The following is an 11665-nucleotide window of genomic DNA, read 5'->3' as shown; positions in this document are numbered from 1 at the left end:
CACCATAGCCACTAAGCAACCACGGCAAGTAGCTGGAGGGCTTTTCTGTATCATATGTACAACTCTGATGTTCCCAGCTTGTATGAATTCATACATTTGAGTTGGTATGATTCAATCCTTTGTTGAGTTACGTAGTTCAGCAGCCAGTTGGGGTGACAATGTTGGCTGCAAGCAAATTTGAGTGTTCCAAAAGACACATCTGATATGTCTGGGCTGTAGGGAGCATCTTCATGTGACATACAATGGCTCGTTGTGCATGGAGGAAGCCAATGCTTTTGAAGCTGACTGGCTGCTCAAAAAAAAAAAAAATGGTTGTGATAGGCATTCCGAGCTTGCTCAGTGCAAATTGAAAGAGGTCAGGTGTTGCAAAGAGCACCTTCTCTCATTCGAATGTCGCTAACAGTAGGGAGACACCTTCTCAAATTGGAGGCAGGCTTCGGGAACTTTGGCTGCTTTGCCTTCTGTGTTCTAAATCGTTGGTTATCCTGAACACTTGAGGCTCTTCTAAGCACCTACATGTGGAGAAAAAAAAACAAAATATGAGAGGCCGTGACGTCGCATTTTTATTTATTATTTACTTATTTATTTAAACATATTGCCAATCCCAAGAGGGGATTATTGCAGGGAGGGAAAGAAACATACAATACAAAAAATACAAATCGAAGAGTGAGTACACAGGCGGACTAATTTCTTGTGGAGTGGTGAAAGTATTACAATGTTGTTGTTCATGGAGAACATGCAATATTAGTCATCAAGAGTACATCATCAATATGCAGAAATACAAGGGGTGGTACAAAGTGCATTAGGTTACATATTTTTTTGTGCATTATACAATTTTTACAGAGAAGAGAATTATTTAAGGAAACTATAAACAACAATTAACAAGCTTTTTATTGGTATTTGCAACACAATGGAATAAGGTGGACAAGTCATGCCTGCGAGGCATGTAGGTGAATCTCATAAGATTGTAGCTTGTAGTGATGGACTGAGGATAATATGAGAAAGTAAGTGGTTCCATTTCTAGCTTGTGAGTGCAAAGAATGAAAATCTATAACAGTCGGTGCTAAAACAGTATTCTTGTAATGATCGGAGGTGATTACGACGTGTTTGCCTAGTTTCAGATTTAGTCAAGTCGCGGGAGCTATCTATAAATAATTTATTGTGTAGTAGTTGGTAGATTACTTTCAGACGAGCATGTTTGGCACGATTTTGTAAAGTGAATAATCCGGCTCTGTTAATTTCTTGGGATGGAGAGGCAGTTAGGTTGTACTCATTGTAAATAAATCTGATTGCCTTTCTCTGCACTCTCTCTAGCATTGTTATTACTTTATTAGTATGTGGAAACCTGGACAAATTTGCATATTCTAGGATAGATCTAACGAATGTGGTATAGGCAAGTAGTTTAATTTCTGGTGTACTTTGATGGAGGCGCCTTTGGAGGAAGAAAAGTCTTTTTAAAGCTTTAGATGTTACAGGTTTAACATGAGAGTCCCACCTGACATTGTCTTGATATTATTAGGCCAAGATATTTATATTCTTTAACTGTTGTCATTGGAGTGCTGCCAACTGTGTAAGGGTATATCGAGATGTTCTGATTTCTAGTAATATGCGTGACGGCTGATTTGCTTACATTAAGACTCATTTGCCAGTTGCAACACCAGCCTGTTATTAATTTTAGAGCATGATTCAGTATATTGTGATCCTCGGGTGAGTTGATTTCTTTATAAATTATGCAATCGTCAGCAAGTAGCCTTATGTTAGTAGTCACAATACCAGGCAGATCATTAATGAATATTAGAAATAAGATTGGGGCAAGGACACTACCTTGTGGAACATCGGAGGTAACCGTGGTAATTCCTGAATACTCGTGATTCACTTCGACAAACTGAGTCCCGTTAGAGAGATAGTTTTCAACCCATCTTGTAATTGGTCTGTCGCCTATTGCCAACTTAAGCTTCATAATCATTTTTGGATGGGATATTCTATCGAATGCTTCGTAGAAGTCAAGTAGGATTAGATCGACTTGCTTTTGGTGATCAATACTTGAAGGTAGGTCATGGATAAATTCTATAAGTTGGGTGACTGTAGATAGCCCTCGGCGCAATCTGTGTTGAAAAGATGACAAAACATGTTTTTCTCAAGGTACAGAGTAGTGTGTTTGAGGATGATATGTTCAAGAATTTTACATACCATGCTAGCTAATGAGATGGGTCCATAGTTACAGGCACCAGCTTTGTTACCCGATTTATACACAGGAATTATCTTAAGCTTTTTTCCAGTCAGTAGAACGGGAGCAGGTTAGTAAAGATTTACTGAACATGAGACACAAACATTTAGCTACCAATTCTGCGTATCACGTTAAGAAATGATTTGAAATATTGTCAGGTCCAGTTTCTTCTTTTTGGATCCAAGTTTAGTAGTAGGGTAAGTATTCCTGCCTCATCTACTGTGATTGGCTCATTTATACTGCTGCAGGTTGTCGAAATATCTGCTGTGCTTTGGTCATCGGTAGTGTAGACTGATTTAAAACAGGAGTTTAATGAGTTTGCTCTGTCTTTACTTTCTTTCGGTGTTAGTGTGCTGGTGCAATTATTTTTTTGGTTTAGGTAGCTCCAAAACTTTCTCAGAAAGTTGGTAAGCGAATATTTAAGGTAAGTATCCTTGGCCTTCATTTTAGATTTTAAGATTTTGATGGTTTCGTTGAGAGTGGTACTGGTAACCTGGTTTGGATGTTTTTTATGCAATTTTCTGAGGCATTTTACTTTTCATTTCATGTGAATTATATCCCGATTAATCCACAGGTTCTGTTTGTTTGTTTTCCTTGTTTTTATTGGCACGAAGTTATGGATGCAAAAAGATGTAATTACTTTGAATTGCTGCCACAGTGTTTCAATGTCCGCGTTTGTCATCTGCTAGGTCCTTGATGGAGGAAATTTCAAAACGTAGGTGATCCAATATGCTGGTGTCATCAGCAGAGTTGAAATTGAAATAGGTAGATGTGGTTTTATGGGCAGTAGTTTTGTACTCCGATGGGATACTGTAGAGTGATATATTGTGGTCTGTCAATTCGTCAAGAAGAGTTTTTGATAAACTTACATCGAAGTGGTCACTTAGAAATACTAAATCTAGTAAAGCAGAGCTAGAACCTTGTATGCCAGTAGGTTGATCTATTATTTGAGTGAGGTTAAAAGACAATATTATATCAAAAATTATGTCAGGCAATCTTGAGCGTTACATCATAGCGCACCAGTCGATATCAGGTAGATTGAAGTCACCTAGTAATATTAAGCTTGTCCCTTGTAGATGGCGAAGCACGTACATGTGTAAGGATGTTAAGGGATATTTGATGATGGGCTACGATAGACACATCCAACAATGATGGGGTGGGAAGGGTAAAGTAATCGGCAAGAAATCGCTTCAACACCCTCGACATAAGAAAGGATGGTGAAAGGGATTTTGTTTTTTTATCAGTATAGCCGCCCCACCACCACATGTTGGCCTTTCTTTGCGTATGACTGTAGTTTGCTATAGCTATTTCAAAATCTTTCAAATTGTTGTTTAGCCACATCTCAGGGAGAGCTAGGAAACTTGGATTGGTCGCGAGCAGAAAAGATTCAAGTGAGGTTAGCAGAAATTCAACCTTGTTGGTATGCCATCTCTCTTGGCGTCTCCAGTCAGCTCGCCGGAGCAGATAGGCGTTTGCTTTGAGCTTGCATTGCTACAAGCCACCGAAAGTGTGCGCTGCCAACGCACGTCAGAACAAAGCCTACGAACCTTCTGTAACAGTTCTAGTGAAGCAGACGCACTCCTGTGCTTTTCCATGGCACTTCGGAGAAGACAACAAAGACCCGCGCCATATAGTTCAGTGTCTCTGTTGCTGGCTGACAATCACAATCAATCACATAATGACAATCACACTCACCATTTGCTTTTGCAAAAACTAAGTCTGCTAAATATTGACTTGAATTTATTGCAGTGGATTAAATGCTTCTTATCTAACAAAACCCAGCATGTAACAGCTAACGGCCATAACTCGCGCAATTGTTCCGTCACATCTGGTGTACCACAAGGCTCCATCCTCGGACCTGTACTGTTTCTAATTTACATTAACGACCTTCCCACCTGCATTACATAAACAATCAGGCTTTCGCGAATGATTGTGTCCTCCACTGCGTAATATCTAACTCTTATGATTCTCAACTTCAATCTGATCTTGACAGCATTAGTTCTTGGTGTTCACTCGGGTCCATGAAATTGAATGTTAACAAATGCAGAATAATGAGGATTTCCCAAAGAACTGCCGACTGTACCATCCCTGTTTATTCCATTACTAATTTTCAGTTGTTACGTGTCAATACTTCGATACCTAGGTGTCCGCATAGATAACAATTTATCACGGATACCGACGTTAACTACGTCATTAACAATGCAAATCGCACTCTTGGTTTTTTGCAACGTAACTTTGCTTTGGCTCCTATTTCCTTAAAACTTCTTTATAAAACTTTAGTCGGGTCAAAACTGAAGTGCACTTCTTCAATCTTGAATCCTCACTCCTCTACACTTGTAAACACACTAGAAGCCAACCAAAATCGTTCAGCTCGGTTCATTGTTTCTAATTATTCTCGCACCGCCAGTATTACTTTAATAAAGATTTCTCTAGACCTTCCTAACCTCTCTGTCAAAAGGAAGCAGGCCCGCCTATGTCTCTTTCATAAAATCTTCTTTACGAATCCTGAACAGAAATGCACATTGTTCTCGCCACCTTGTTATTTTTCATCCTGCGTCAACCATAACTTCAAAGTACAAGTGCTGTTCTGTCAGACCAACATGTACTTCCATTCCTACGTGCCAAAGACATCATCAGAATGGAATCACCTCTCTGCCTCCATCGCCAGCAACCCTGAGCATGCGTCATTCAAGACTGCCATTCTGAACATGTAACACCACTCCTCTCTGTAATGCCACAATGGCATTGAGAGCATTTAAATAAATAAATAAATAAATAGGTGCTAAACACAACTTTCAAGCTTACACACCAAAGTCAGATTGTCTCGCGAACAGAATGTGTAACGAGAAAGACATGGAGGCGATTCCACGGGAGATCAAACATGCATGTCCGCTTGATATTTTTGTCTTGTCTGGTTTGTCTTCTCTTGACTGCATGGAACCGCAAATTTTATTCCCAATAAGTGTTCTCGGCTAGCCAAAAAAGTATTTGAAGGTGGCAGTGTGAGCATCCTCCTATTGCTTACCATAATATTGTTACGCCAAGGACAAATCAGTAAGACGAGCAACTATTTACACGTTATATTTACAACAGCAGTTGCAGCGCTGACTGGTTAGATTCATAGTGCGAACCCAGTTCGTTCTTCCTCCTCTTTTCTCGAGTAATGGCGCCCACTCACCTCGTTCAAACAATCCAACACCACACGCGTGTAGCATAATCCCCCAGCAGCAGAAGCGACGTCCCGGAGCGTCTAAATGTCATCACTGGGAGGGTGATACTGCTTCAGTCATGTAACGCGCACGATATCACTGGACTGGAAAGCAGATAGGGCGTCAGGGGCGATCTCGTAGGTGACAGGAGTCACGGCATGAAGCACTCGGTATGGGTCTGTGTAACGAGACAGCAGTTTTTCTGACAGGCCGACCTGACGCAACGGAGACCATAGAAGCACCAAAGAAATAGGCGGGAAGTGCACATCTCGGTGTCACCGGTTGTACTAACGCCTTTCACTCTCTTGGGATTTCGGAAGGCAGTCACGGGCAATTTCCCTTGCGTGGGCACAGTGGGCGATGGTGTCAAGTGCATATTCATTGGTCGATGCCGCTTGAACAGGTAGAGTTGTGTCGAGGGGCAGTGCTGGTTCTCGGCCGAACAGAAGGAAAAATGGGAAATAACCGGCGGTGTCGTGCGCGAGGAATTATAAGCAAATGTGACAAACGGTAGAGTGAGGTCCCAGTCAATGTGGTCTGAAGATACATATTTCGCGAGCATGTCTGTGAGAGTGTGATTGAGATGGTCCGTGAGGCCATTTGTTTGCGGATGGTATAATGTGGGTAGCTTGTGCCTCGTGGCACAGGAGTGCAGGATGTCCGGGATAACTTTTGATAGGAATGTCCAGCCACGGTCTGTGAGAAGTTGTTGCGGAGCTCCATGTTATAAAATCACGTCGCGTAGAAGAAAATGGGCGACACCTGTGGCACAGCTAGTTGGAGGCGCACGTGTGATGGCGTAGCGCGTGACGTAATCACAGCGATCCACCTGTTTCAGAGGTAGAAAGAGGAAAAGGGCCAAGTAAGTCCAAACCAACCCGAAAGAATGGTTCCGCGGGAAGTCGAGTGGTTGAAGGTAGCCAGCAGGGAGCGTCAATGGTGTCTTGTGTCGCTGACATTTCTCACACGCAGCTACCTATCTTCGAACGGAGCGAGCAAGCCCTGGCCAAAAAAAGCGCTGGCGGATCCGGTCGTAGGTACGTGACACACCCAGGTGACCGGCAGTGGGGAGGTCGTGAAGTTCGTGGAGAACAGCCAAGCGAAGGTGTTTACTCTTTAGGGATCACAAGGAGTAATGCAGGGCCGTCGGGGTTAACATTGCGGTGGTAGGGTGCGCCATCTTGAAGTGTAAATAAGCAAAGGAAACTGTCGGCAAGTAACGATTCCAGGTGGTCAATGATGATACGCAAGGACGGCTCACAGCGCTGCTCGTCGGCGACATGGAGCAGTGAAAAAACAGAAAGAACACAGGCATCGGTGACAGTATCAGACGTAGAGGTCGCATCTTCGACTGTGTAGCAAGAGAGGCAATCTGCGTCCTGGTGTTGGCATCCCGACTTGTAAGTCACTGTGTAGGGATATTCTTGTAGTTAGAAGGCCCAACGACCGAGCCGGCCAGTAGGATCCTTGAGCGACAAAAGCCAACAGAGCACATGATAGTCTGTAATTACTGAGAAGGGCTTGCCATATAAGTATGGGCGGAACTTTGAAACAGCCCAGACAAGAGCAGGACATTCATGCTCAGTAATCAAACAGCTGCGCTCTGCAGGGGCGAGGAGCCGGCTAGCGTAGGCTATAACGCGGTTGTGTCCGTGTTGGCGTTGCGATAAGACGGTGCCGATCCCATAACCACTGGCATTGGTTTGGACCTCTGTAGGTGCGTACGGGTCAAAGTGGGCCAAGATTGGTGGATTGGAGAGAATCGTGATAAGGCATGAAAATGCAGCAGCCTGAGGGGAACCCCACGTAAAAGGCACGTCTTTTTTCAGAAGTTCAGCGAGTGATCGAGTGATTGCTGCAAAATCTTTCGCGAACCGTCGGAAATAAGAACAGAGCCCCACAATACTATGGACGTCTTTGACAGACTGAGGTACAGGAAAAGCCGTTACCGCTTGAACCTTCTCCGGGTTGGGTTGTACTCCGGCACTATCAATGAGATTGCCTAGCACTGTAATCTGTCGGCGCCCGCAGTGGCACTTCGATGAGTTTAACTGGAGCCCAGCGATGCGGAAGACGTCAAGGACAGCTGCGACGCGCTGAAGGTGAGTCTCAAATGTAGGAGAGAATACAAGGATGTCCTCGAGGTAACAAAGGCAAATTGACCATTTGAAACCTTTAAACAGAGAGTCGATCATCCGTTCGAACGTGGCGGGGCATTGCATAAACCGAACGGCATAACCTTGAATTGGTAGAGGCCATCTGCAGTGACGAAAGCGGTCTGTTCTTGGTCTTGCTCATCGACGGAAATCTGCCAATAGCCAGATCAAAGGTAGACGGACGAAAAGTATTTGGCACCGCGAAGACAATCAAGAGCGTCATCGATTCGTGGTAAAGGGTAAACGTCCTCTTTAGTAATTCGGTTTTGGTGGTGGTAATCAACTCGGAAACGTCACGTGCCATCTTTCTTTTTGACGAGCAAAACCAGCGACGCCCAAGGACTCAACGAGGGCTCAACAATGCCTCTGATGAGCATCTTGTGTACTTCATGCTGAATAACTTTCCGCTCTTCCGTGGTGAATGGGAGCCGCATCACCAGTGTTTATCCGATGCTTAACAAGGGGCGTCTGACCAAGTGGTCGATTGTCAGTGTCAAATATATTGCGGGAGAAAAGCAAAAAGTGATATAGGGCGGCTGGTTGGTCACGTGCAAGGTCCGGAGCGACCATAGGACGTAATGGGCCATCGAGGTTCAAGTCATCCTGCGGATAATCATGAGGATCTGGAGACACGTCGGCTGCAAAAGCAGTGACGTGGTCATCTGTCACTGACCAGAGCGTGGCCACTGCTATGCCTTCAGGTAACGCTTGCTTCGTCAAGCCAAAATTGATAACGGGGAGACCGATCCGATTAGCGGCAAGGGTTACAACGAAGGGTGGCATAGAAATGCGCACCAGGAGGACATCACAAATATGTGCGACAACATAGTCGCCATCAGCCACGGTTGCCGTTGAGGCGAATTCGACGAAGGTTAGGGCTTTTGGAGGTAAGTGAACAAACACTGTAGTGCAGAGGGTGTTCGGGGCAAACATCTGAAAGAACAGGAAGCTTGAGGCACAGCGTACCGGTGGCACAGTCGATGAGGGCAGAATGCGTCGTCAGAAAGTCGAGCCCGAAGATTAGGTCATGAGGGGAACTGGTCAGCACAGTGAGCAGGACTGCAACTCGGCGGGCAGCAATTCCTATGCGAGCAGTGCACATACCCCGACGGCAAAAGTGGCGCCGTCGGTGATGCATACGGCTCGAGTGATGGTGTGCGTAAGAACTTTTTGAGGCGACGACATAGGTTAGCGCTCATTATGGACACTTGTGGCGCGATCTTGTACGCGTTCCAAAATCGAACGGAGGCGGTCCATTCTTTACATCACGAAATAGGCGGTCCGCAATGTTTGCGAGAACGAGAGGAAGCAAACAACCAATGAGCGAAGTGGAAGCCTGCATCAAGCTTTTGACGTCTGCTTGGGGAACGTATAACATATTGAGAAGCGTTTCTAACATTTTGAGAAAGATTTTACTATTATGACTGAGTAGCAAAATGTGTTGTTGATTTTGAAAGATTCAATTTGGAATGCGGAATGACTGAAACAAATTATTGGGGTTAATGTCTTGAAATGGTGCTAGGTGGCGTCGCAGCTTTGCGAAACGTTTACTGGTGGCGCTAGCCACTACCCCGTTTCAAGCAAACGGCGCAACTTTTGAAGTAATTGGTTCAGTCCAGCAGTTGCGTGCAGAAAGCCAAAGTTCTTCATTCTATGGGAGAGCCATGGCGCAAAACCTGACACCTTGCGCACCCATCAAGGAACCGCGTGTTTCCGAGGGCCAGCGGGAGACGGTTCTCACTTTTATGGAGCAGCATCCCCAGCTGGCTTTAAGATCCAGCAAGCTGGGGCCAGGCTTCACTGTTGGCAACTGGCGACGGCCGTGGCAGCAGCTGGCCCATGCGCTGAACGAGGAAGGGCCTGTCATAAAAACGGTGAAACAGTGGCAGGAGTGGTGGCGAAAACAGGTGTTCGAGGCCCGCCACGACGCTACCACAATCGCCCAAGAGCAAAGGTGAGTGACCGTCGAATGGTCTGGGCGATTTGTCCTTCAACATTGGTGTGTATATTCAGAAGCACTGGAGGGGGTCGCTTTTCCGTCTTCCACGGCCGAGTACTGCAGCTGACGGGGACAGTCCGCTTGCGTGGCATCACCACCCTTCCCTACCAAGAGGTAAGCACACTGCCGCCATAATAGCATGGGTTCCTGAACGGTGCCGACTTAGAGTTTGCCATTATCTGTAAGTGGTACCTTTAGTGGAACACGACACTTTGGTGAACAGGCAAATAGCGCAGGAGAGAATGGATAAGCAGGTAGGTTAATCAACTAGAATCTCAGTTGGCTGCGCTTTTGGGAAAAGGGGGATTAAGTGATCATCACAGAAATAATATGCCTTCAGGGAACTGCACGAGAATAGTAATACATGGGATTATTAAGCACTTAATAATTGCAGAATATTTCCGCAAATATGTAGTACGAAAACTTGTAACATAGGCAGTGTAACGAATAGCCACGTAGTGGAGGGACATGCTCATGACACTTTCCAGCAGGCTGACATTCGCACTGCAGCTATAGAGGTCGTCGAAGCTACGGACGAGGCTGCGGGCATGAGGAGCACAGTGACACTTAAGCATCAGAGGAATGAGTGTTTTAATTATCACCAAATGTGTGTGCAGTTTGTAAACATTTAATGTGTTTACTCTACAGTGGCAGAGGATCCACCGCGCGGCACATCAGTCACGGTAAGGGTGGCTGCTGCACCTGGTAAGTTATTGATCCTCAAGCTGTTAGAGAAAATAAGCTCTCGTATTTTATTTAACTAGCCCAATAAGCCATAACATGGCCATAACCACTTTTATGCATACCATAAAATGCAGTGAAACTGTAGAAAATGCTGCATGCTTTCCGTGTTGCAGCGTCCTGCACGGCCACCACGTGGACAGCGACCGCGACGGGCGGACACCCTCCCGACCATGTCGTCGCAATGTGCCCGCAGCCTCAAACAGGGCGACGAGATGCTCCAGGTTGGTAGATCCTTTGGTGTCATTTTACATGAAGGACGTAAGTATTCTTTATGCTCTGTTATCATAAGTGAATCGTGAATCTGAAAAACAAACCAACTTGGGATGTAAACAAAGAAATATGCGTCGTATTGAGGGCTCGGTATCGTATCTTGCCAATGATCAAGCGCCGGGCAAAAGGTTGGTTAGCCCTGAAAAGGGCTGTTTGGTGGTGAGAGATGCATTTGAGTAGATGACGGAAGAATAGTTCCAGCAGGTCTTTGTCTGTCCAAACAAAGAGGGCATAGCTTGTACACGACGCTTGACACTGCCATAGGATGACATCAGGCCAGTGGCTCTTCAACAGAGAGGGAATTGTTGTGCACGTTGCGATTCTTGACAACAGCAGCTTCCAGCCATGAGCTGGTTGCGAGTCATCAGCAACTCATGCGAACAGTTCCACCATGATTATTCATTCCAGGTGCTGCGGAGGATTGAAGAATCCACCACCCGCCTCGCTGTCGCGGCAGAGAGGACAGCAGCGGCTCAGGAGGGCATCATGGGGCAGGTGCGCTCCATGGCACGGGACATAGCTGCGCACCTGCAGCAAGAAATTAATTTATTGTTTATTTTCACCTTCTCAATGTCATTTTATTCATTTATTGTGTTTTATGAGTTCAGTTTATTTTATTTATTTATTGCTGTTTGAGTTTTAGAAGTTAACTTTCATTTGAGGCATGAATTGTTGCTTCATTTTGAGTTTTAAGTTTCCTTGTTGCCTTGTATGAGTAACACAGGAGGATCTTTTGGACGAAAGGCGTAATGCGTGCACCCATTTTTGTTCTATAGTATTTGCCTCTTTCCGGGGGGCCTTAAAGGTCCAAACACCCGGCATCAGCTCAACGCCCACGATCCCCCTTTCCCCGGACACGGCTAAGCCGCGCACGGTTAAACGCGGGAGGTTCCAATTCTCGTGTGCTCGGGTACGTGGTGTCGCAACACACCAAACACCTGCTGACACAGACGCCAATGCGGGGCCGCATGGTTCAGCCGACATGCTATACATCATACGAGTCCTGTGAGCAAGCTCACATCTGTAGCTAAAATTTTTCAACTGTTTTCGCCACACATTA

At 45.4% G+C, this 11665-nt stretch overlaps 1 protein-coding gene across 1 annotated transcript; it reads left to right on the top strand.

Annotated features, from left to right (window-relative positions):
- The first annotated feature begins 9225 nt into the window (after nt 1–9225).
- LOC129381366 (uncharacterized) lies at nt 9226–11172 on the top strand. Its single transcript, XM_055064151.2, has 5 exons — nt 9226–9546; nt 9606–9705; nt 10240–10274; nt 10449–10556; nt 11014–11172. The coding sequence occupies exons 1-5, from the start codon at nt 9257–9259 to the stop codon at nt 11123–11125; spliced, it is 645 nt and encodes a 214-aa protein (XP_054920126.2). The 5' UTR covers nt 9226–9256; the 3' UTR covers nt 11126–11172.
- The last annotated feature ends 493 nt before the right edge of the window (nt 11173–11665 follow it).

This window comes from Dermacentor andersoni, chromosome 11, assembly GCF_023375885.2.
Source record: "Dermacentor andersoni chromosome 11, qqDerAnde1_hic_scaffold, whole genome shotgun sequence".
Taxonomy (NCBI): domain Eukaryota; kingdom Metazoa; phylum Arthropoda; class Arachnida; order Ixodida; family Ixodidae; genus Dermacentor; species Dermacentor andersoni.
Note: the sequence above shows the minus strand (reverse complement) of the source record. Positions and strands in the feature narration are given on the sequence as shown.

Coding starts and splice junctions, on each gene's coding strand:
- LOC129381366 (XM_055064151.2), top strand. CDS start 9,257: ATGGCGCAAAACCTGACACCTTGCGCACCCATCAAGGAACCGCGTGTT. Junction 10,275..10,448: donor CGCGCGGCACATCAGTCACG/GTAAGGGTGGCT, acceptor TCCGTGTTGCAG/CGTCCTGCACGGCCACCACG. Junction 10,557..11,013: donor AGGGCGACGAGATGCTCCAG/GTTGGTAGATCC, acceptor TATTCATTCCAG/GTGCTGCGGAGGATTGAAGA.